Genomic DNA, 25,808 nt, shown 5'->3' with positions numbered 1-25,808 from the left:
GCCCTTGCTGCAGTCCAAAATAAGTTCTTAAGGGTTAAACCTTTGTGTGCTAAGGTAAAATTGCTATAACGATGTCTAGCACAACACCTATGCTCCGCTCCTTCACAGTATTGACTTATGGAATCCACCAAACCCTTTTGTTTATCTAAAATGAATGTCCAAGCTCGAGGGTTGTACATCCCTATGTCATGAACCAACAATTCTATGAACCATTGCCAATTTGTTTTGTTCTCCGTGTCCACGACTGCCCATGCTAACAGAAACATACAGTTCTCACCATCAATGCCAACAGCTGCCAGCAACTGCCCACTTTCTGTAGATTTTACGAAGCAACCAACCAACCCAACAACTGGCCTGCACCCAGCCTTAAACCCTTCCTTACAAACCCCTAAGCAGATGTACAATCTCTTAAAAGTGTGATCTGAACCTTCGATCTGCACGGTACTGCCTGGGTTCGCTCTCTTCAATTCCTCATCGTAATCCCATAAAATTTTGTACTGCTCAACTACAATCCCATTAATAACTCTGCACATTTAGATCTTGTCCTGTAGAACTGATGCTTTGAAATCTCATATATACAATCCTCTTTTACTGTCTCCTTAAAACTGCTCATTGGAATTTTGGGATCAGACCTGAATTAACTCTTTTATTTTGCCATACCATGGTACATGTGTGCTCATCTATTAATGTGTTAATTCTAAGACTCTTGTCGGGTTGTTGGTACACATACAGAACCCAAGGGCAATTATCTTGACATCTAACTCTCAACTGTGTCCTCATATTTTTCACGTATCTCAGTTGCCTGGAATATTTGACTGAGTATTGAACTACTGCATTCCTTAGAATATTGATGTTGTCGAATTTCATCCCTGGTAGAAATGAACATAGCATATTGTACGTGTTAAACAAAATAAATACATTACATAGCTTGAACTGTGGATCATCCATATCAGTTACAGGGTTAAACCAGCACACATTCTTGCTTCTGGCAGATGATCCCTCAGCCTCAGTATCAATGTGTAAGCTTCTGAACTCATTGGAATCTTCGTAGTCTGTTCCAGCTTTTTCCTTAGCATCTGTCTCACCTTCATGTTCATCCCTTACACCTTCCTGCTCACCTCTCACACCAATGTCGAAACCTTCGCTTAACTTGAAATATGTGTTTTCATCATTATCATCCACAACAATATTTTCTTCCTGCTCATACTCGGAGTCATTGAATTCCTCTCCCAAAATACCCTTCTCATATTCATCATTCTGTACAGGATCATCATGCTCCACATCAATTTTAGCAGCCTTATGTCAACATGCGGTTTATCAAATTCCAAATCAATTTCAGCAGCCTGCACCTCTAGTTTGGCATCATGCAACTCATGTTTAGCAGCATGCACCTCTTCTTCAGCAGCATGCACCTCATGCTGAGCCTGATGTTGTGGTTCAAAAGCATGTATATCAGTTTCAGCAGCCTGCACCCCTGGTTCGGCATCATACAACTCATGTTCAGCAGCCTGCGCCTCTTGTTCGGCAGCATGCACCTCATGTTGAGCCTGCTGCTGTGGTCCAGAAGCATGCACATCATGTTCATCAGCCTGCACCTCTGGTTCAACAGCATACACCTTTGGTTCAAACCTCAACTATTGTTTAACATCATGTGGTTTCTCTGGTTCAGGAACATGCACTTCTAGTTCATGTGAGTCTACTTCAAAATCGCCATCAAAATTCACCCCCACCATTGGGTTAACACCTATAAAATCAACCTCTGTATACTCATGCTCTGTTCCATGCACTGTAACATCTTCAACGTCATCTCCTGTAAAGATAACTTCTTCTTCATCTGCTTCCGTGTCATCCACTTCATCAACTACGTACAAGTCATCACCTTCTACTGATTCGTCATAAATCTCAACAGCATAGCATGGTTGCTACTCATTCAATGCTTCATCATGTACTCTAGACTTCTGAACCTTCACCAACTCCTCACCAGTCTCACAATCAAACACTTGAACATCCTTTTGTTCCGTTTAGTCCCAAGGCAACTCCAAAACCTCAACTATAGGCAAGCAATACAGTTTAGATGTCCTATTATCACCAAGCCACTTCACTATGTTCATGAAAGCTGAGTCTTTAACCAAACAAAATGAAGCTTCACTCATTCCTTTCTTCTCCATCTTGTAAAGATATCTAATTCTATCAGAATATCCTAACATCTTCATGACATTGTCTAAAAGAAATCTATTGAAGAAATCAGAGTCGATATAGTCTATATAGCTTATTTTCCCATGCTCATACACAAAAATTCTCATCTTTCAAAATAAAATTTCACCATGATGAAGTCGTATGATGAAATATTTCGAATTTTTCCCTGAAAAAAACAACGAAAAAAATAAAGTTAAGCCCTTACCCTTTTCGGTTCGAGCAACGAACATGTGCATAAAATATATTACACAATATATTACGCTCTAATTTATCAAGTCACTTAAATTTTTTGAATTTCCCAGTACCTGGAGACAATCGAACAGGGGAACTTCATAATCACAAAACTTCATACCTTAAATCGAAAAAAATGGAAGACACTTACCATACACGGATTGGGGAAGAGAGCCTCGAATGTAGGCTACAATGTCCAATGGATGCTCATTTTCTTTGACGTACGTTTCGTCTTCTTCGTGGATTTTCGCAGGGTCCATAGTAAATGGTGAATGGAATGAAATTGCAACTAACGTGTTTTATGTTGAGGAGGAAAATGTGTGTAATACCCAAATTGCCCTTCATTTATTTGGGAAAAATTCTTAAAAATATCATTAGAGGGGTCAACTGACGATTTTGACTGTCAAATAGACGGAAACCATTATTTTGGATTGGCTCTATGAATTTTTTAAAGGTTTGGTATCTCCAGTGGTACAAACTAAAGGTTTGGGCAAAGTCTGTCAATAAAATAAAGGTTTGGTACATCGGCTGCAATTTTCCCATTTTAAGGAAAATTTCATTTGTACATAATGGGGGTATCAAATAGTGTCCCCCTCTCACAATGTATGGTGGGCCTCACGTGAATTTAAAAATGTCAGCCTGCGGCCCCACATCTTTTGTGAGTAGTTAAAAGATTTGATAAAAAAATTCGATACGTGTAGCATTGTCTTGTATTAATTGCGCGAAATTTAACTAACAAATAACTCAGGCACAACTGGACGATGCAAGTAAAACGAGAAAAATCGAAACTGTCGAATCTTTAAATGCTGACAATCTCCCTCTCATATTCTTCACCAATTTCTTCACATCCAAATCTCTTTACAGATAGCTCTTTTCAGTTTTATCATGCTATGCTGAATTTGATGATTTAGAAACCATTTTATATTAGCATATGGACATATCTTTGCCTCTAGATCAAATTCAAAGCAGCTTCAGATTTGCTTGTTCATTAGCCAAACCGACTATTTTGAAACAAAGATTCTCTTTTTTTGAGTGTTATTTGTTTAAAAGGCGAAAATGCAGAGTCCCATTTTCTCCAATTTTGGCGTTCTTTTGTAGATCAACTAGGCTTAAGCCCACGACCCATGCCTAAACCCTTAAAAACAGAAGATAAGAATCTGAAGGAAGAAACAGAAACCCATTTTGATGGTTTGAAGTTTAATTCTGGATTTTTTGGTCAAACAGAGAAGTTTTTTTGGTCAAATAGAGAAGTTGGTTTTGTGTAAGAAGTACTGCGAGGCTCTTGAATTCTTCAAGATTTTAGAATGCAAGGATGATAATGATGTTAATTTCAGTACTTACGATGCTTTGGTGAGTGCTTGCATTGGATTGAAATCAATTAGAGGTGTCAAAATGGTGTTTAATTGTATGCTAAATTCTGGGTTCTAGCTGGATTGTATATGTGAAACAGGGTGTTGCTGATGCATGTGAAATGTGGGATGATATTGATGCACTTATGTTGCTTGATATTATTCCTAAGACGAACTTGGTTTCTTGGAACATCATGATGGAAGAAGGGGTGGTTTGTGGATGTTGGAGATTATGTAGAGGCATTTAGGTTGTTCTTGATGATGTGGGAGGAGTTTGTGGATGTTGGATCATGGACAATCACAAAGATGATTTGATCTTCTTCTGGGGTGGAACTCATATCTCCTGGACGACAATTGCATGCTTGCACTTTGAAGATGGGCATGTGTGATGATATTTTTGTGTCCTGTGCCTTGATTGACATGTATAGCAAGTGTGATAGTGTAGAGGATGCAAGGTTTGTTTTCAATGAGATGCCGGAGAAAACCACGGTAGGTAGGGGGGACCTAGACCCTTTCGGTTAGAGGGTTACAATCAAACTTTCAAACTGTGCATAAACCGTAAATGGTGATGGCAGTCTGTAGTCGACATATTGGAGAGAGAGACAAAGGTACAAAGTTGAGTTTGGAGTTGCAGGTTGTATAATATATTCATAGTGTAGGTTTTATATTTTGACATTCTAAATGAAAAAAAAAAGGCAGAAACTGGGGGCTCAATTGACCCTATTCCCCCCAAGTCCGTCCCTAATGGTAGGATGGAATAGTGTTATTATGGGTCTTGCTCTTCATGTCCACAGTGAGGAAGCATTGAAAATGTATTAGGAAATGCGAGGTTCTGATGTCAAAATGGACCGTTTTACATTTTCAATTATTGTACGAGTTTGTATAAGATTAGCCTCATAAGAGCATGCCAAACAAGGTTTGATATGGTTTTGGGTTAGATATATTTGCTAACACAGCACCTGTAGACTTCTATTGCAAATGGGAAAGAATATAGGATGCTCGACATGTTTTTGAGAGGATGCCGAAAAAGAATATCGTGTCTTGGAATGCCTAATATCTGGATATAGCAATCATGGTCATGGAATCGAGGCGGTTGAGTTATTCGAGAGGTTGTAGTTATTCAGGGCTATCTGATTATGGGTGGGAAACATTTGAATCAATGAGTAGGGATTACAAGGTGAAACCTCGAGCAGCTGAAGTCATGAAAACCTTGAAGAGATAGAAATTAAGAAACAACAACATGCTTTTCTCACTGGAGATAAATCCCATCATCTAACCAAGGATATCTATGATAATTTGGATAACTTTATGCTGAAAAAGTTGGCTGCTTCATTTGGACTAATCAGCACTTCTGATTCAACCTCATTGCAACTTGTGCAAAGTCATAGGATTTGCAATGATTGCCATAATGCAATTAAACTTATAGCCTTGGTTACTAAACGGGAAATTGTTGTGAGGGATGCTAGTAGGTCTCATCATTTTTGAGATGGCAATTGTTCTTGTGTGATTAATGGTGAGGTCAATAATACAACCTTTGTGGACCTCGTTTGTGTCCAATTTTCTTCAAAAGCTAATTCTCAAGGATGTCAATCTGTCAGGTTGTCACCTATGGACTTTGTTGCATATGTCAAAATAGTCTTTTTCTTTTTCTTCCTTAATGCCTTTTGTAAGTTGCTAACATCTCTACAATTGATTTTTTAAGCTTTTAACCTCTACTCCAATAAGTCTTACAATAATCTATTCAAATCATAATTTTTGTGTTTATTATTTTCTTTAAAATACTTTTTAGTGTTTTTTCCATCCATCTACTTGTTTGCTAATGTTTTCTGGGTTGGTGTTGCTTGAGTACTTGGGAATGGTATAGAGCAAAAAATTTGTTAATAGTTCCCTAGGGTTCAATTTTTAGTGTTAGTAAATTTCCTGCTGGGGTTGTGTAAAATTTATTTATTTTTCCTTTTTTTATTTACTTTCCACATTCTTTTTTTCTTCTTAGTAGTAGTTAGTTCCAAAGCATTCTCTTTAAATCGTGGCTTATTTAGTCAGACAACTTAATGGCATTCTACTATTTTGAATAGTTACATTTTTTGGTGGAAGGAGTTTTTCTATTATTCGAGATTGTTGTAATTTGTGATTTCCTTTTGAAATGGTCTTCATTTATCATTTTCCTTCCTAACTTTTATCTGATCAAAATAATATATCAATCATGCTAAAAAGAACTCCCAATGATAGTTGTTACGCCCCTATCGGAACCACTTCAGAAATTTCACCACTGCACCATAAGAGGTGTCCACCACCAACCCGAAGTGTTTCCGAAGTGACTCCTCCCACCAAAACAATCCTACCGAACCGGCCAAAGTGCACTGCATTCCAAGGTTCTCCTTCCGCCGCCACTTTCAGAAAGAGATCTATGTCAAGATCCTCTCTGCTCTCAAAGTTCAATTGATTTGACGTCTCTAAGGGTCTAGTTGATGTGACATATCAACTTTATGTCAACTCAACTCAGGAGAAGTTATTACCTGCCCACTTTACAGACGCACCTGATTGACGCCTATGAGCAGACGCTTCACACCGTTAGATGCATACACGTATCCCACATCCAACGGTTCTCCTCACCTATAAATACCCAAGGTTTGACAAGAGGCAGAGGTAATGAAACTCTTGCAACTTAGCTCTCCATAACAAGAAAATATATATAATTTCCTCCCCACTCTCTTGCACAACCCAGGCACTGCTACGATCACCGGATATTAATTTGACCGTCGGAGTGTATGCGGCCGTCACCACGCCAGCTGGTACTAGCCGTGTGCGTCTGACCGTGTGTTGATTGTGCGCAGGGAGGATCACGTGGAGTAGCTATCGGTTGGCCACATAGGAGGTCCAATTTATGAGATCAACAGATTGGTGCCGTCTGTGGAAAACTTCCCACCCAAAGTTCTACATTCTCCATCGAAAAAGCTACTGGAAAGCCATTGACTTATTCTAAAAAGAGCACGTTCTTGAAAAAGAACAAAGTCGAATTACAATCCAGATTTTTATCACCTTTGAAAAAGGAGTAGATAAGATGAATTTCAGCAATGAGGACGCAAACCCCAGGATAGACGCCTCTGAAGAAGAGGTGCTCCGAAACAATGTCACTCACCAAAGACCCCATCACCGGCATCGTCGAGGTGAAAGAACGGCCATGCTCACTGAAGGAATGACCCAAATAGCTACGGGCATGAGAGAGATTACAGCTCAGAATATGGCGATACATGAGTTCTTCATGCGAGCCCAAGTTCATTAGGGCGCCCAAATGCCCCAAGGATCTTACCCAGCTCATGAAGTCCCTGCATCTCGTTCCCGAGGCCATATGAGCCAGCACAGAGAACCCCCCTCGAGAGAGAAGTGGGTACGGAAGTCATATCCTATGTGCAAGAGAGCCAGCTAGCAGAACCGCAATTGGGATAACTTCCCACCAGAATATGAAGCACAAAGGTCAGTCATTGTCTTTGACCGGATAAGGCGAGACCCTAGTAATAGGGTTCACTCAGTGGAAAGATCAGTTCGACAAGGGAAGAGCAAGAACAAGTATCCTTTCCACCTAGAAATAGAAAGGAGAGAAGGAACTTAGTTGATTGGGATAGCCGAGGAGGAGCACGTTCACCTCCCCTAAACATGCAAGATGATGGGGACTCCGAAGGGCCGTGTCGATCTTACGAGATTGTTGATGATGATGATGATGATAATATCCCATTCTCAAGGGAGATCTAAATCTCTCCAATGCCTGCGAATTTCGTGTTCCCTGAAATCCCCAAGTATGAAGGAAAATGGGACCCAGAAAAGCACATCACGAAGTACATGACACAGACGAGTCTCAGGGGAACCTCGCCTGCTTTGAAATGCAGAGCCTTCCACCTAACCCTGGCCGGAGCCGTCGAAGTGTGGTACAGCAGGCTGCCCCCCGAGCATTTGGAGTTGGCCAAAGTTGAAAAAGGTCTTTTTGAACCAGTACCTCTCACGTAGAGAAGAAGAGGCCCTAGTGCAACGCTTGTAGGATATGAGACAAGCACCTGGAGAAACGCTGAAAAGCTACCTCGCCAGCTTTACAGATGAGATCACCTATTACGAACAGGTCACTGACAGAGAAGCCCTTTTGGCCTTGAAAGGCGGCCTCAACATGAACACTTTGTTTTGGAGGGATGTACGCAGCAAGAATCCTACCACTTATGACGAACTAGTGGAAATGATGAGAGTTGAAGTCGTCAGTGAAGAGATAATTGATCACCCAAACCGTGCCATGCGGGGACTCCCTCCACCTCAGAGGCAGGTAGGTCGAGGACCCGCAGTGCACCTTGTCACCCAGCAATGGACCCAGGCAGGGCATACAATAGCTCCCACGTCCGAATACGCACTAGCTTCTGCCACATTAAATGCAGTATTGGTATTGGCATGCGAGAATGCCCCTGCCGAGGTGGGACGATCTAGGGATACTGACAGTAATCGAAAGAAGAAGAAGATGTAAAGCAGACCCTTAGAAGGGGCAAGGTTCTGCACCTTCCACCAACTCTATGGACACGGCACCAGGGAATGCAGAGACGCTCCTAGATGCTCAGATCGGAATAACCCACATCTCTTCAGGAGGGACGAACAACCTCGCAGATCTGCCTCCCCGAACAGGGGTGAGAAGAGACATAGAGATCAATCACCTCGGAGAAGAGGAGAGTCCGGACAGAGAGATTAGGCCCCATTTTCTAGAGGTCAAATCATCAAGGAAATTGACACGATCGTTGGAGACCTCACATCGATGGCAACACTAGGAATGCCCGAAGAAACTACACAAGGGAAGCAAAGGATTCACCAATGCTCACGTACATCGTCAACCAGTCCCAAAAAGCCAACATGATGGCCTCGATTACCTTCTCCGAAGAAGATGCACAAGGAGTTCACCACCCCCATTGTGACACATTGGTAGTAAGAGCTGTAGTAGTAAGAAACTTACTCAAATGCACGCTTGTCGACAATGGCAGCTCGATGAATATACTATTCGGCTCTACCTTCGATAAAATACAAATTGAACATGGATTAATCCCCATTACCGACCCACTATTTGGATTTACTGGAGACAGCATCGTCCCACTAGGACAAATTAATCTGCTCGTCGAGATGGGTTCAGCTCTTCTAGTGGCCCAACATTTCATGGAATTCTTGGTAGTAGACCACAGATCAGCCTACCATGAAGTATTGGATAGACCCGCCTTGAAAGATCATTGGGCTGTCACCTCCATCCATTACCTGTGTACGAAGTTCCCAACTGAGCATGGAATTGCTACGGTCCGAGGCGACCAGATGGGCTCCAGAGCATGTTACCTGAACTCTTTGCGAAAATCAAAGCCCCGTACTGTTAACGTGATCATAGGGGAGGCTGCGAACGAAGCCGACCTGGACGTCGAAATGCTCGACGCCTCTGAACCAAGGCATACCTCCGAACAAGATAAAGACGTCGACATGGAAGAGGCCCCTGAAGAAGGGCACCCTCTTGATGAGTTAGACCCCCGAATAACTGACTCAGAACCTAATGTGACCCCAATGGAAGAACTTGAAACTTTCTTCATCAATCCAGAGGACTCCAATCAGGTTTTGCGAATTGGAAAGACGCTATCCCCCGAAGCAAAAAAACAAATGATAAGCTTTCTGAAAAGGAACATGGATGTCTTCGCTTGGAAGCACGAAGACATGGTGGGAATAGACCCAAGGATCAGTTGTCATCGCCTTAACATCAACTCATCCTGTGTTCCACATCGACAGAAAAGACGAGCACTCAACCTGAAGCGGTATGAGGTGCTGAAAGATAAAGTCAATAAGCTTAGCCGCAGTGGCTTCATCAGAGAAGCTATATATCCGAAGTAGATATCCAACCCGATCCTTGTGAAGAAGCCCAGTGGGAAATGGAGGGTTTGCGTAGACTTCACGAACTTAAACAAAGCATGCCTTAAAGATAGCTTCCCACTGCTAAGGATAGACCAACTTATGGATTCCACTGCTGGACATGAACTTTTGAGCTTCATGGATAGGTACTCAAGGTACAACCAGATACCCATGTTCCGACCTGATGAAGAGGCCACAGCGTTCATCACAGACAGAGGACTGTAGTGCTACAAAGTTATGCCCTTCGGATTGAAAAATACCGAAGCTGCATATCAGAGGCTGATCAACATGATGTTTGTCGAACTTATTGGAAAAACCATAGAAGTCTACGTGGACGACATGCTAGTTAAAAGCCTCCAGGTGAATGAACACGTAAGTCACCTTGACCAAACCTTTCATATTCTTAGAAAATATAAAATGAAGTTGAACCCCCTCAAATGCACATTCGGCGTGGCTTCGGGTTAGTTTTTGGGATACATTGTGAACCAAAGGGGAGTCGAAGCAAATCCGGTAAAGATTAGGGCCTTACTGGAAATGAGGTCACCTCAAAAGCCAAAGGAGGTCCAGAGCCTCAATGGTCGGATAGCTACGCTCAGTCGCTTCATCTCCAGAGCCACTGATAAGAGCCTAACCTTCTTCAAAGTGTTGAAGCAAGAAAAGAAATTCCAATGGACCGATGAGTGGGAGGAAGCCTTCCAAGCACTGAAGAAACACTTAGGAGAGGCACCTCTGTTATCCAAACCTAAACCACAGGAATCACTACTGCTATACTTGGCAGTCTCGAACGAGGCCGTCAGCGCAGTCATAGTCAGAGAAGAAAACGAGCACCAATTATCGGTATACTATGTCAGCAAAGCACTACTCTCAGCAGAAACTCACTACCCGGACATAGAAAAACTGGCACTCGCCCTCATCACGGCGTCAAGAAAACTGAGGCCGTACTTCCAGGCTCATTCAATTGAGGTTCTTACCAACTTCCCATTAAAGCAGATGCTACAGAGAACTGAAGCTTCGGGCCGCTTGCTAAAATGGGTAATCGAGCTAAGTTATTTCGATCTATTGTTCCAACTCAGACATGTCATCAAAGGACAAGCTCTTGCAGATTTTGTAGCTGAATTTGCCATAACCCCAGAAATGGAGGCGGCAATTAAACCAGTCGAGTCCCCAAAATGGAACCTGTTCGTGGATGGATGTTCAGGAGAAACTGGCTTAGGAGCTAGGATCGTCTTGGAAAGCTCGGAAGGCCACAAGCTAAATTGCGCAGTAAGGTTCGACTTCAAAGCCTCGAACAACGCTGTCAAATATGAGGCCCTTCTAGCAGGCCTTAGTCTTACGAAAGAAATGCAGGTCAGAAGGCTCCTGGCAAGCAGCAACTCTCAACTTGTGGTGAGTCAGGTCAATGGGAACTTTGCCGCTAAAGACAGTAGCATGGCTGCATATTTAAAATTGGTCCTGGACCTAGTCCCTCATTTCGAGAGGTTCGAACTGATTCAAGTCCCACACCTCGAGAACACTCTTGCAGACGCCCTGTCAAAATTGTCCAGCAATAAAGATTCGGAGCTACTAAAGATTGTCCCCATTGAACGCTTATCGAAGCCCTTCATCTCCGGAGGTGAAGAGTTGTTATGGATAGAAAGTATCCCACTATGGATGCAGCCCATCATGGCCTATCTCAAGGATCAATCATTACCAACTTCGAGAAGCGAGGCGAGAAAGTTAAAAAGGAGGGTTGCGCACTTCATCCTACAAAAGGATGTCCTCTACAAAAGAGGCTTTGCCTCACCACTTCTCCGATGTGTAGGAGAGGAAGAAGCCAGTGTATACTCGGGGAGATCCACGAGGAAATCTGCGAAAATCACTCAGGAGGAATGGCTATGGCACACAAAGTACTCCAACAAGGCTACTTCTGGCCAACCCTGAAAAGTGATGCTTGCCAATTCGTTCAGAAATGTGATAAGTGCCAGCACTTCTCAAATATTCAAAGATGACCTTCTCAGAGCCTCTCCGTAGTCACCAGTTTGTGGTCATTCGCCAAATGGGGCATCAACATCATTGGTCCACTCCCAAAAGAAAGAGGAAGCATGACTTTTGCCATTGTCTCCATTGACTACTTCACCAAGTGGGTCGAGGCTAAACCTCTTGCTAAGATCACCAAGGCAAATACTACAAAATTCGTCTGGAAGAACATCATTTGCAGGTTTGACATTCCCCATCCCTTAGTGTCCGACAACGAGAGACAGTTCGACAACAAGAAGATGCGAGACTTATGCAATGAACTGAGGATAAAGAAAGATTTCTCAACAACTCATCATCGCCTAGCAAATGGGCAAGTTGAGACAGTGAACAAAACCATCAAACATACCCTGAAAAGGAAGCTTGATGCCTCGAAAGGGATGTGGGTCGATGAGCTTTCCCACGTCCTTTGGGCCATCTGTACAACTAGCCGAACCACGACAGGGGAGACACCCTTCTCAATAACCTATGGAGCCGAAGCCATGAGCCCCGTCAAGGTAGGAGTCCCATCGCATCGTCAGATACACTTCAATGAGATCGAAAACGATGAAGCTTGAATGAGCGAACTGCACCTCCTTGAAGAAAGGAGGAATACCTCCCAAGTGAAACTTGCTAAGTATCAAAGAAAGATGACCCGTTATTACAACTCTAAGGTCAGAAATCGAACTCTTCGGTTGGGGGACCTCGTCCTTAGAAGGGTTTTCCAATAGTCAAAGCCAACTGGGGCCGGAGTGTTTGGACCAAATTGAGAAGGTCCTTATCGCATCTATAAGGAATCCCAACTTGGTACTTTTGAAATTGAAGACATGACAGAGAGAGTAGTGCCTCATCAATGAAACATCGAACACTTGAGGAAGTAATATCAATGATGAACGTATGTTCAGATCCGATCTCCATGTTGTCTAATAAGTGTTTGTCATGATCTAATCTCATTTGTAACTTCCCGATCTTACTAAGTGCTGAAATTGCCTTAGTGAAGGACGATGTAACTTCTTAAGTAATGATACTTCAGTTCTTTGTGTCACATCAGTTAATGAGTTGTTGCCTCGGTTCTTCAATATGTTATTGATCCAATCCCCTTTTATCGACTGGTTATTTGTAAGTGGTGCTTAATGTTTGCTTAAGTGCTTATCATTCATTTACTCCAGTATAAACAGTTCAACACAAGAAAAATGAGGAAACACTAATACTTAAAAGGAAAATTTTCATTCCATTCATTTTAAATCAAGTTACAAAAAGGGAGGCCAAAGCCATTACAAAAATAGCCCTACTCTACTGGGGCGTCTTCCTCCTTGACCATCGATTCTTCCTCTGGGATGGGCCTCTGGAGCTTCCTCGGCAAACCTGTTGGGCCGCCTCCAGTAGGCCCACCGAACTCTGCCTCCGAAGAAGATATGTCCAAAGTGGAGTGGACTTCCTTCAGTTGACCCAATAGTCATTGGGCACTCTATGAGGCCCAGTAGTTGGAGAAGTCGTCGTACAGGGGGTGCTCCTTGAAGTGATCAATGAAATTCTGCACAGCCACCTCCCTTGCCTACTTCAGCTCCCCCTTCAAGAAAGTAATTTCTTCAGCCTGGGCCTCCGTCTGCTGCTTCAGCTCAGCCTTTTCCTTGTTGGGGTCCTCCAGAGTAGAAGTAGCCAAGCGGTGGTGCTCGTTGGCGTGATCAATTCGCCTCGTCAGAGCAGCCACCTAACACTCAATTTCATGCAGCTCTTTCTTCAGCCTTTCAACATCGGCATTGACCCTCATCAGCTGACCCTCTGCCTCCTGCTTCGCCAACTTCGCCTCAAAGGCCTTCTCCCGGGAAGCCCAAACCTCATCCCCATACTGCATTGCCTCCTCGAGGCACTTGGCCAGGTCAATATTTTTGGCCCTCAAATCTTTGATCAGGCCCTTCAGTTGAACACTTGTGCTGAGGGCCCTAGCTATGCATGCACTGTTGGCTGCCACGAGGTCTTCGACAGTGAACGAGGCAGTGTGTTCCTAACACTCCTCGGTCCAGTACTTGTTATGGACCACTGCCACTGCTGTTGTCTTAGGAGATAGAGCCTCCAGCACTTCTTTGACAGGCTCTTCGATGTACACGCCCAAAAATTCAACCTCTTTTGTAGGTCGAGCCCTTTTTCTCCTTGGCTGCCCCGGCACTTGAGATATGGGAGCGACTGAAAGTGGAGCTTTAACCGGGGCAGCAGAGGCGGCTGGGATAGCCACGGAGGGTTCAAAGACCTTCTCCCTTAGGGCCACCCTGGTTGGGATTGTTGTCTGCCTCAGGGCTGGGAGTGGCCTCGCCACAGTGGGCCCCTTTGAAGGGCTCGCGGCCTTCTTGTCCTTCCTTAGCAGATTCGCCGCAAGGTCTTCTTCGACCTCCTCATTCGTCGAAGGCTGAAGCCTCTTACTGGTGTCAGCCAGATCCTTCATCTGCTTCTTGTAGGCAGATGAAGAGGTCTTCAAGGCCCTCGCCTCCATCATCTTCTAAATTATCTTGAAGTCGGGCCTCAGCGGCCTCTTCTTGTTGAAGTTATCTGCAAGGGAACAAAGAAATTATTACAAGCATCAAAAGGTCAAAAAACCCATGCGATATTTCCACTTTGTAAATCTACCTTGGGAAGCCATCAGATCGTGTGTTAGGAAATGAATGTTCTTCCGGATCAGCTCGTGATATGACCTCTTCTTCGGGGACAGCCGGTAGACAATGCAAATTATGCCGAAGTCGTCTGCTGATATCTCACACCAAGGAAGGGCGCCTTCAAAAACAAAAGCAAAGAATGGTTAGGATCTGAATCGAAGAAAAATAACCAAAATTGCAAGGCAACAATACTCACTAGGTGTGGAATACTTCGTGGGGATCGTAAGAGGCGCCAGGGGGTATCCCTCCATTATGTCCCATCTCTCGACAGGCTAGTACCACAAGCTCTTCCATTCTTTAATGGAGCTCGACAAATTAAGCACAAATGGAGTATGGGAACCCCTTGAGGTTAGATAATGCCACCCCATAGTCTTGTCCCCCCCCAGCTGTTACCTTAGGGATGTATAGGGTCTGAGAAATTGAGAAAGGCATCTCCACCCCTAGCGACTCCTCTTTCTATAACATCCAGGACCCCACGACCTCAGCACTAGCCTAAAGAAGGGATGGAAGGAAAGCCTAAGTCCAGCTCTAAAAAGTGCCTCACTCACGGCCACACGCCTCGGCCTCGGATAGCAGGCCCTCTCATCAGGCTCCGGTAATATCAGTTCTAGACTAGTAGGTATCCTATATTCAGCCCTAAGTCTATCCAGATCGACCTTCTTCAATTTCAACGGGTAATCCGAAGCCCTCTCAGTGTTCTAATGTATCTACCGGGCTGTCAGGCCTTCTCCAAATATTCTTCCCCCAATATTGCCTCGATGACCTCGGTGGGTGTCATCAAAATAGGCTCATCCACATCCAAATCCCTTCCCAAAGCCCTACTACCATTCGAAGCCATTGCAGAATACAAAAATGTGAAAAAAACTTGGAAAATACTTACTAGAACTCAAGAAACTGAGGGACCTACGGTCGGAAAAGATCAACACCCAACGTGATATCGTCGGAAACTGGAAATGTGGCTGGAGAATGGTTGTACAATGCCAAAAAATGCAAGAATCTTGAGAGGAAATGGATTTTCTAATTTTGCAAAAGTGAAAAACTCTCAAAATGCTCAAGTCCGCCTTTTATAGAGCGTCCCAGCCGATCTCCATCGCTGAATTCAAACACAATCAATCTAGGCCGTCCATCGTATCATAAATCTGAGCCGTTAATATGAAACGCCAGATTTGATCTACGCCCAAGATCAAGTTGTGACCCTCATGCTTGCATAAAACACGTCGCCTCGATCACCATCAGCTATCTACAATAAGTAGCTGCAGCAGCCTTTTTTGGGAATGGGCATCGCACCCAACTGTCGCCTTGGAAATACGCGACAGCTGTCAAATCATTTGATGTCAGGAATGTTCACCTCAGATCGAAATCATCAGCTTTACAAAGTTTAGATGCACCTGACGCGGAGTCCCCTGTGGGTCATCGCCTCGATAGCTGCGTTCCTCCTAAGCTTCACAAAGATTTAGCCATCTCACAACGCGTCGTCCCCTAAGGGTCAGCGCATCAGTAGTAGATGAGCTCCACACTCGACTTTACAAAGTTTAGACACACCTGACGTGGAGTCCCCTGTGGGTCATCACCTCGATAACTGTGTTCCTCCTAAGCTTTAAAAATATTTAGCCATCTCACAACGCGTCGTCCCCTACGGGTCAGCGCATCGGTGGCAGATGAGCTCCTCACCCAGCTTTATAAAGATTAGACGCACCTGATGTGAAGTCCCCTGTGGGTCATCGTCTTAGTAGTTGCGTTCCTCCTAAGCTTTACAAAGATTTAGCCATCTCACAACGCGTCGTCCCCTAAGGGTCAGGGCATCGGTAGCAGATAAGCTCCCCACTCAGCTTTACAAAACTTAGACGCACCTAATACGGAGTCCCCTGTGGGTCATCACCTCAGTAGCTGCGTTTCTCCTAATCTTTACAAAGACTTAGCCATCTCACAACGCGTTGTCCCCCTAAGGGTCAGCGCATCAGTGGCAGATAAGCTCCCCACACAGCTTTACAAAGTTTAGACGCACCTGACGCGGAGTCCCCTGTAGATCATCGCCTCGGTAGCTGCATTCTCCCTAAGCTTTACAAAGATTTATCCCCCCAAAGCGTCGTCCTGTGGGTCAGCGCATCGGTACAAATGAACACAAAAATCGACCCATAAGCTTTCGGGCCATCTACACACTTCGCCCTTCCATGCTAGTTCTCTATCACAAACCAAGGCAGGCATACTCGATCGGGAAAACAAGTTCACCATGATATAAATATTCATGCTTGAACTTGGGAGGACCACTGTTACGCCCTATCGAAACCACTTCGAAAATTTCACCATTGCACCATAAGAGGTGTCCACCACTAACCCGAAGTGTTTTTGAAGTGATTCCTCCCACCGAAAATTTCACCACTATACCATATGGGGTGTCCACTACCAACCCGAAGTGTTTTCGAAGTGACTCCTCCCACGGAAACAATCCTATCGAACCGATCGAAGCGCAATGCACTCCAAGGTTCTCCTTTCGCAGCCACTTTCAGAAAGAGATCTATGTCAAGATCCTCTCTGTCCCCAAGGTTCAATTGATTTGACGTCTCCAAGGGTCTAGTTGATATGACTTATCAACTTTATGTTAACTCAACTCAGGAGAAGTTATTATTCGTCCACTCTATAGACGCGGCTGATTGACGCCTATGAGAAGACGCTTCACACTATCAAATGTATACACGTGCCCCACATCCAACGGCTCTCCTCATCTATTAATACCCAAGGTTTGACAAGAGGCAGAGGTAATGAAACTCTTGCGACTTAGATCTCCATAACAAGAAAATATATTTAATCTCCTCCCCACTCTCTTGCACAACTCGAGCACTGCTCCGATCACCGAATACTAATTTGATCATCGGAGTGTATGCGGCCGCCACCACCCCAACTAGTTTTGGCCGTGTGCGTCTAACCGTGTGTTGATTGTTCGCAGGGAGGATCACGAGGAGTAGCTATCGGTTGGCCACGTAGGAGGTCCAATTCACAAGGTCAACAGTAGTAACGGACCACCCCTTATTTCTTATGTTATACATGTATTTTTTCGTTTTCTTTTTCTTGGGAATGCTTTTAGTCTGTCAATGATCCTAAACATCTTTTATCATGTGTTTGGCTTTCATATATAATCCATTCTTACAATCTTTGCTGTTTAGAGACCAACTCCTTTTATACTTTATCTAATGCAACTGAAAATACTTAGATACCTCCGTTCTTGCCAGTCGCCTCAATCTTTGGTTTCTCAGCTGTAAGTCAAATTCATTCATCAACTGGTTCATGTGCATCATGTCACACTTATGCATGTTGAACATTAATTTGTGAGGTCACATATGAGGCCATTTGTTTCACACCTCCATGCTATCTAATTCAAGGAAATTGATGAAGAGGCAATACAAGAAGGAAAAAGGTGGTTGGATTGTGGAGCTTTAAAAGTCCTAAAGATCTCTTCTCCATTGAAGCAGAAAGAAAGACACAAGAAAAGGAGAGAATATCAGCAAGAAACAGAGATAAGAAAAAAGGGAGAAAAATTAAAATTTAATACTAAAGCTTAAAGAAAGAAGAGATGTAAAAATGAAAATTAGAAGAAGAGGAAGAAGATAAAAAAAAAAAGTAAGAGTAGATCGTTTAAATGGGTGAGCTGTGAAATTAGAATAGGAGGTCCACAAGAAGCTAGCAGCAAGGGATCACAAGATCAAGCTTGCTACATCGTCATCTTTACCTGGTAGGTGAGAATGAGCTCACTAACTCAGTGACTGCACGTGTGAAAAATGTGTGTTTTCATCAACCATTAAGTTATTCTCAAAATAGAAACTGTCACACAAATCATCATACAGTTATTTTTTTTGGTGACAACTTGTTCCTCCTCATACCACCTGGTCACAGGCACATACCCCAGGCAGAATTCCAACTCTGAGGTTATAAGTTTACCAAGATCGTCGAAGATTACAGTTTAACGTTTATATATAGATAGATATAATTGTATTATATATAGATAGATTGTTTTTTTTCATATTTAAATTATAGGTTAGTGCAGATTTTGATTAAAATTTTACGCAATCAAGTCATCTACAAAACTTCTCGATTTTTTTATTTTTTTATTATTATATATTTTTTTTTGGAGTGCAATTCTTGAAGTCAAGCAGTAATGTTGACATCAATTTTCAGTTCATTTGATGCATACTGTGTCGAATTTTTGGGCTGCAAAGCTAGGGTTTCTTTGTCTCCTCCTAATGAATAAGTTGTGCAGCACAAACTAAGGCAAATGGGTTCAACCAAATTCGATGGGGTGAAGAAGGCTAAACAAATAGATAATTTATCTGTCAAGATTTTTTGCTATTTTCCAACCTTATTCTTAACTGTCGGAGTTCAAACTTCTTGCCAGTTGTCTCTTCGCTCTACTGCAACTATGGGCATGTCTTTAAGAGATGGTTCAATTAATCTTTCAAATACCTGGACTCGTTAACACTCAGAGACAACAAATGGCAATATAGAACTTATCTTAGGTCAAGCGTTATCTATAGGTGTTGGATGGCAAAAGAAAGAGCAAAAAAGTGCTGCTTCCAAAGAGATTAATTAGTATAGGTTCTTTTGGCGCAGTGGGCCATTACACCCACTGCTCTCCTCAAAATCTCATGGGCAAATTGCAGGCAGAGTTGGAAGTGGTGGGGTTGAACTTGAAGTAGGGGTTGTTGTGTACAATAGGACTTCAGGGAATTTTTTGATAATTATTCTTAGCTGACCACAATTGCTTCTTGTATGGTCGTTTGCAACTCTGCTGATTTCATTTATCGATTCTGACTTCTCCTTCTAGTGGTGAAACTCTGCACCTTTGCTGGTTGTCTTGGCATTTTTTGGATTCTTCTTTTGGTGGTGGAACTGCACTCGTGAATCATGACGGTTGTATTGGGTTTACTCTGGAAGAATATTTCTGGATTTAAGGTATTTTGGGCTTTTTGTGCCTACTATTTTGTTTGGACTACTTTGGACTGTGTAAATATATATTTGGATTAAAGGCCTTTTGGACTTGTTATTTTGGGCTGCCTTATTTAAAATTGGGAAAAGCTCATAACTCAAATATATTGTTTGTACCAATTCACAAATCAGGTCCAAAGTTTAAAAATGCAAAATTCAGATTTTGGTATAATTAATTAAAAATATTTATTAGTTAAATATAACAAAGTCACAATTATACGATTAATAGTCACAAATTCATAATTCTTGGTCACAAATTTATTTACTGATCACATATCATCGATTAATTGGTCACATATTATTTCGTGGTTACAGATCAATTATTTCGAGGTCACAACAGTCACCACCGCTGCCGCGCCGCAAACACCACCACCACCATACCGCACCAGTAACACCACCGCACATACCGCCATAAACAAATCACATGAGCCAGTCACCAAACTTGCCTACCACCGCCTGTATCATGTCTAGATCCACTGCACTACTATCACCATCGTCGATCGCCACCACCACCACCCCACCTGCACCTCCAACGAAAACCACCACCAGATCGAAAAACCAAAAACCCCCCATCCCCAAAATGGCAGATCGAACCACTACACCATCACTAGCACCACCTCCACAGTCAAACCACCACTAACACCACAAAAAAAACACTCAGATCGCCACTGCAACGCTCAGATTCGAAGGCACAAAGGCGATCTTTGAGCAAAGTCACTATAAAAATTGCAGATCGAACTACTACACCACCACTGGCGCCGCCGCTGCCTCCACAGTCAAACCACCACTAACACCACAAAAAAAACACTCAGATCGCCACTGCAACGCTCAGATTCGAAGGCACAAAGGCGATCTTTGAGCAAAGTCACTATAAAAATTGCAGATCGAACTACTACACCACCACTGGCGTCGCCGCCGCCTCCACAGTCCAACCACCACTAACACCACAAAAAACATCACTCAGATTGCCACTACAACGCTCAGATTCGAAGGCACAAAGGCGATCTTCAAGCAAAGTCACCGTAATATGTTGTTATGCTGCAGTCGAATGCACAAAGGCGCCGAAGGAACAAAGGAGATCGTCGAATGCCGACGTCATGCTGCAGTTGCCATCGACTGGCGTCTTCAGTGCGGCATCCCCTCCGATTGTGATCTGGTAGTAAACAAGAAGAGAGAGGGAAGGGGGTATAGAGGGAGGGAAGGGGAAGTACCGAAATAATTACAGGTCTTGGGAATGTGGGGTTGGGGGCGATTGGGGTTTTAATAAAATGAATTAGGGTTTTAATATGTGGGGGGTTTAATTTTTGATGGAAACCTGATTAATGCATTAATAAACTTTAAATCTAGTTTTAGAATTGTGTTTTTTAAACACCTGGTTTTTTGTAACTTCCTCTTTAAAATTCTAGGAGCTTAGAGATTTGGGTTGCGCCTTCATTATTACCATAATTTCCTGATTATTGAATTTTGTTTTGGGGACGGCATAATTCTGAGATACTTTACTCTAAATTTTGGCTTTTAACTCCAGAGTCAATGGGTGCGAATGGTGGGGAAAATGTGGGAAGTTGTCTTAAGAAGGGTATGGATACAAAATGGATTTTCTTGGTAGTTGTGAAAATGTTTCTTGTTGTGGTTTTGGCTTTCAAATGATGAGCCGTAGTTTTAGATTCTCAGAGGAGTATTATCTTTGAATTTTTGGCGTAGACTGCTCTATGCGATTTCTTTCAATTGCAACATCTTGGTTAGCAATATATTGTTGAATTTTTGGCCGGTGCATTGACCATTAAAAACATCAATTTGAGGGGGATGTTAATAAGTTTATTCGTCGAAAATTACGGCTTAATGTCCATATTGTAATTGATTGCTACTATATTTAGCGGTGATTTTGATTCTATACAATGAGAGAACTTCTCACATCGAAGGGCATCGAGTCTTATTGAGTGTATTTGACATGACCAACAAGTTAGGGCAACCTCTTACCTCCTTCAAGTGGGACTGGCAATGCCATCGGAGTTCCGGAAGTTCCATACCAAGGGCTTAACAATAATGGTTTACTCACTACCTTATGAGCATGTTTTTTTTATTTGTACAATATTGTGAATTCTGTTATTGGTTTGTCATAAGGCTTATGCTTCACTTCACTGGGATAAAATTTCTCAGTGCCTGATTAAGCCTTTTTAAATAGTCACATTGATTGTACTCCCTTTTTCCATAGTTCCAAAGCAATGAATTGTAATGTACCACAAAAGTTCTATAGCCCTGCTGGTATTTTAGAACTTGAATAACACACTTAGACATTTGAATAATAATCATCATCGATTACTATAATCATTTACGTGGTTTCAGGAATGGTTTGGTCTTAAAAGGATTGGCAATTTTATTTTTCTTATCTTCTTTTCTAAGTGTGATCTGATTTTGGTGGTAAAAGCACAATTTTAAAAGTTAGGAGTGTTAAGTTTCCTATGGAATGAAGTAATTCTTATTAATTCAATACGCAATACAATGGTGTATATATTACATCCATATCTTTCTATGCATGGAAATAAATTAATCTAGGGTAAAAATAATTGATAAAGGGAATAATTTCACAATTATAGCTAAATCCCTAAATAATCTTCTCAATCCCTATAATCACGCTCAATACTCCCCCTTAAGTTGGAGCATGGAGATCCGTAATGCCCAACTTGCAGAGAAATGACGAAAATAATCCTTGCCGAGATCTTGGGAAAATATCCTCCAAATTGATGTAGAATGCCCAACTTTCAATTTTTATTTTTTATTTTTTTTGTTTGTTTAAACATAAGAAAACCCTTAGATTGTTTAAGGGGCACGGGAGAATCGATAAAAATCAAGATACCGACCGTCCAAGAATTTTATTTTTAAAAACCTTTAGTTTATTTAAGAGGCAGAAAACCCCTAGTTTGTTTAAGGGGCACGGGAGAGCCGGTAAAATTCAAGATACCGACCCTCCAAAATTTTTGTTTTTTTTTTTTTTTGTTTTTGAAAACCCCTAGTTTGTTTAAGGGGCACATGTAAGGAAATCCCTGGTTTGTTTAAGGGACACGGGAGAGCCGGTAAAATTCAGAATACTGACCCTCCAAATTTTTGTTTTAAAGAAAACCCCAAATTTTTGAAAAGGGACAAGGGGAGAGGCGGTAAAAATCAAGGACCGACCCTCCAATTTTGTTCCTTTTTTTTTTTTTAAAAACAATTTTAAAAAATAAAAATTGGAACGAACCCATTTTGGCATGGGCTAAAAATTTCAGTTGCCCAAGAGGATGTAACAAATGGAAAGCCCAACAATATGCAACAGTGACAAGATTACCCAAACTTCAGCCCACTATCACAATCTTCAGCCCAAGAGCTCACATCACACAGCCCAATTAAATACCCATTGAGCTCCAAACATAGAAGCCCCAAATTGGACCGCCTCCATCTCCCACCGTCTCGTCTCAGCGAAAAGAACACCATAGGCTTCTGGTCCATTGCACTAGCCTTTTTTTTTCGGGAGACCCAGTACATCGTCGTAAAATTTTGGTTGTAAAAACTTTGGCTGAATCTTATGTTGTTGTAGTTGATAGGTAGTTAGAGAAGAAAAGTTTGGTTAAAATGAAAAAGAAAGAAAATGGTTTGGCCCGGCAACAGTCCAAGGCTGCCGTCAAAAACGGAATTCAACGATCGATTTCTTCAAGATCGAACCCACTCTGATACCATGTTAAGTTTCCTATGAAATGAAGTAATTCTTATTAATTCAATACGCAATACAATGGTGTATATATTACATCCATATCTTGCTATGCATGGAAATAAATTAATCTAGGGTAAAAATAATTGATAAAGGGAATAATTTCACAATTATAGCTAAATCCCTAGATAATCTTCTCAATCCCTATAATCACGCTCAATAAGGAGCCCACTCTGCATATCTGACGGGCTAGATTGTGCAATTCTTTTTTACATATTTTGGTAACTTTATCATTTTCAATAATCCTTACATGCTTGAAAGTGGGAATATTAAAGAGAGTTTATCCTCCTCCATTAAAACTATGATCAATTTTATCGTTTTAAAAGTTAAGCAAGTCTTTTGAGATAGGTCTTATTTTATGACCGCATGTTTTCTTGTATACTATTCATGCAGGTTAATTATCATATATTTATAATATGTTTTAGGTGGATGAAAGCATGAATTTGATAGCCGAACAATTGATTCTCGACCATTCAATTCTTTTTTTTCTTTTTTTTTTTTGATATCAAGGTATCCATCTTATAGTGACTAAATCTTAGAGTCTACACCTTGGCCTATCAAGCTGCAGACAGGTTAAACCGCAGGTTGTGTCCCAAATTGATCAGTGCTCAAGAGCCCCCCAACTGATCTGTCAAAGTGTCAAGCAAGTCGTTTTCCATCTTTGCATCTTGCCTTCCAGTAGAGCTCCTGCCTTCCAGGAGAATATCTGCCACCCAAGAGCCTTCCAGGAATCGAACTCACGACCTCTGATCTGTCAGCCTTGAAGTGAACTCGACCATTCAATTCTAGTCCTCCCATAAGTGGTTCAAATTGTTATTATCTTCAATGTGCTTTTGAACAATGAAATTTTAAAGAACAGTGGTGTTCATCAAATCCCCATGGACAAGTTTAGAACCAAGCTAAATTTATGTTTTTCCTAGAGTTTCTGTTGCATTTACTCCTATGGGTTGTGCTTGTAGAAATAGTTTTTGGCAAGGCCATTATTTGATTTTTAATCACATATCTCAACTGATTACTTTTCCAACTGGAACCTACATATATGTTGAGCAAAGTTCTTGGCTAGTATTGGACTGTCTGATTCAAGAGACTACTAGCGCATTTGGTACTGAAGATTGGATAGAGCTGGACAGTAGTGCAAAAGGAAAAAAAAAAAAATAGAAACAAAAATCTTGTTAGTTATACTATCCAGTCCTATCTAATACTGCTTGCCATTATAAATGCTATGTGAGATTCTGAGTTTTGTTGGTGTTAGAAATTAACTTTGCTCATAGTTTGAGACAAAGGAATTGCAGGTTCAGGTTATTGAGCTAAGTTATTGGCTAATTTCGAGCAGTTTGATTCCCGACTTACTTATGTGTGTGTTGCTCCTTGCGTAAATCTGTAATGTTATTTGAAGCACAATATTGCTCTTATTATAAGCCGTGTAAGATCCCAAGTTTTGCTTTTGTTAGAAACTGTTTTAGGATTTTATAAATTTCAGGCTATTGAATGCATCAGTTTTGGCATATTGTTTTCAATGGCCGGTAATGTGATTTTGTCTTGTACAACTATATACTAAGATAGTAATTTCTCTTATTTGTCTTTATGAGGATATGAGATTAAATGAATGTTGAGAAGTTTATATGGGTTGCTTCCTACTCTTGATTACCAGATGGTTTGTTTTTATTCTGAACCAGAAAGGTAAATGTCCTTGCGACAGCCTTGTACATGCTTAACCGTCATATTTGTATGCATTACTAGATTCTTAGGACTGTGTACAATGAAGAAGATATTAGCTTTTGTTCTTAAATAGTGTCGAGTACGATACTGTCTATTTTACTGCCCTGCAAGGTATTCAAGTTACATTTACTGATTTCCTGGAAGGGTAAAAATTCTTAATACTATGATATGATGGTTAATTTTGCAAATTAACTGTATTGAATAGGTCCTTTGGATATTGTTAATGATCCTGAGGAACAAAGAGAAAGAGGTATTCTTTTTAGCTGGTTGATATGGGTTTGAACCCCACCAATTTGACTAAGTTAAGGTTGATGTTAACTTCTATTTTGATAGCAGAAAGTGAAAAGAAAACTAAGAAAGGACTTAAGAGTGACATGACGTTCGATTGGACATTTAACGAATAAAATATTATAACTGCACAATAAAAGATGAGAGAAAAATTATAACCTACATTAGATGCAAGACAATCTCTAAATATCTCGCGACATACTCCTCACTATATATATAGATAGTGGACAATGATTCTTTGTTAAAACGATAGTTCAAAATGCTCATTATCGACTACCACAACAAGTGACATTTGTCTGAAAATTGTGGAAATGCCCCAATGGAAAATGTTGATTAAACTCCTTTCAGCACTCATTTTGATGTCAGCTCATAATTAATAATTTCGAATCAATCATAAAAAACTTTATCATTTTCACTTTTTTGTTGCCAATAAGTAAAGGTCCATTCCAAACTGTTGTCCACTGCAATGTTATGGTGTTTCCCACATTTCATATTTGTCAGAATTTGAGTCCCACAAAAAATATGAAAACTTTCTAAACTTCAAAAGTAATTAGGCTTTTTTCTTTAAATCAGTTTAGAAATGAATTGTAGAAGTATGAACAACTTTTGAAATTATGTTTGGCTCTCTTAATATAAAGCTAGTAAGGTAGGCTATACAATATTAAATAAGAAATATGCGAAATATATCATTTTACTCGCAGAGTATTGGTGGATGCCTACCAGACGACATAATTTAGTCCAATAAATAGTTTCCTTAATGGA

The 25,808-nt window shown here is 41.5% G+C and overlaps 1 protein-coding gene and 1 pseudogene across 1 annotated transcript; both read left to right on the top strand.

The window, feature by feature from the left end:
• The first annotated feature begins 2,692 nt into the window (after positions 1-2,692).
• LOC111406474 lies at positions 2,693-5,851 on the top strand (annotated as a pseudogene).
• Positions 5,852-9,917: 4,066 nt separating this feature from the next.
• On the top strand, positions 9,918-11,600 carry LOC111406473. Its single transcript, XM_023035892.1, has 4 exons — positions 9,918-10,052; positions 10,146-10,219; positions 10,292-10,904; positions 11,028-11,600. The coding sequence occupies exons 1-4, from the start codon at positions 9,918-9,920 to the stop codon at positions 11,598-11,600; spliced, it is 1,395 nt and encodes a 464-aa protein (XP_022891660.1).
• The last annotated feature ends 14,208 nt before the right edge of the window (positions 11,601-25,808 follow it).

The sequence above is a fragment of the Olea europaea genome, chromosome 12 (assembly GCF_002742605.1).
Source record: "Olea europaea var. sylvestris chromosome 12, O_europaea_v1, whole genome shotgun sequence".
NCBI classification, from domain to species: domain Eukaryota; kingdom Viridiplantae; phylum Streptophyta; class Magnoliopsida; order Lamiales; family Oleaceae; genus Olea; species Olea europaea.
This window is presented reverse-complemented; position numbering and strand designations above follow the sequence as displayed.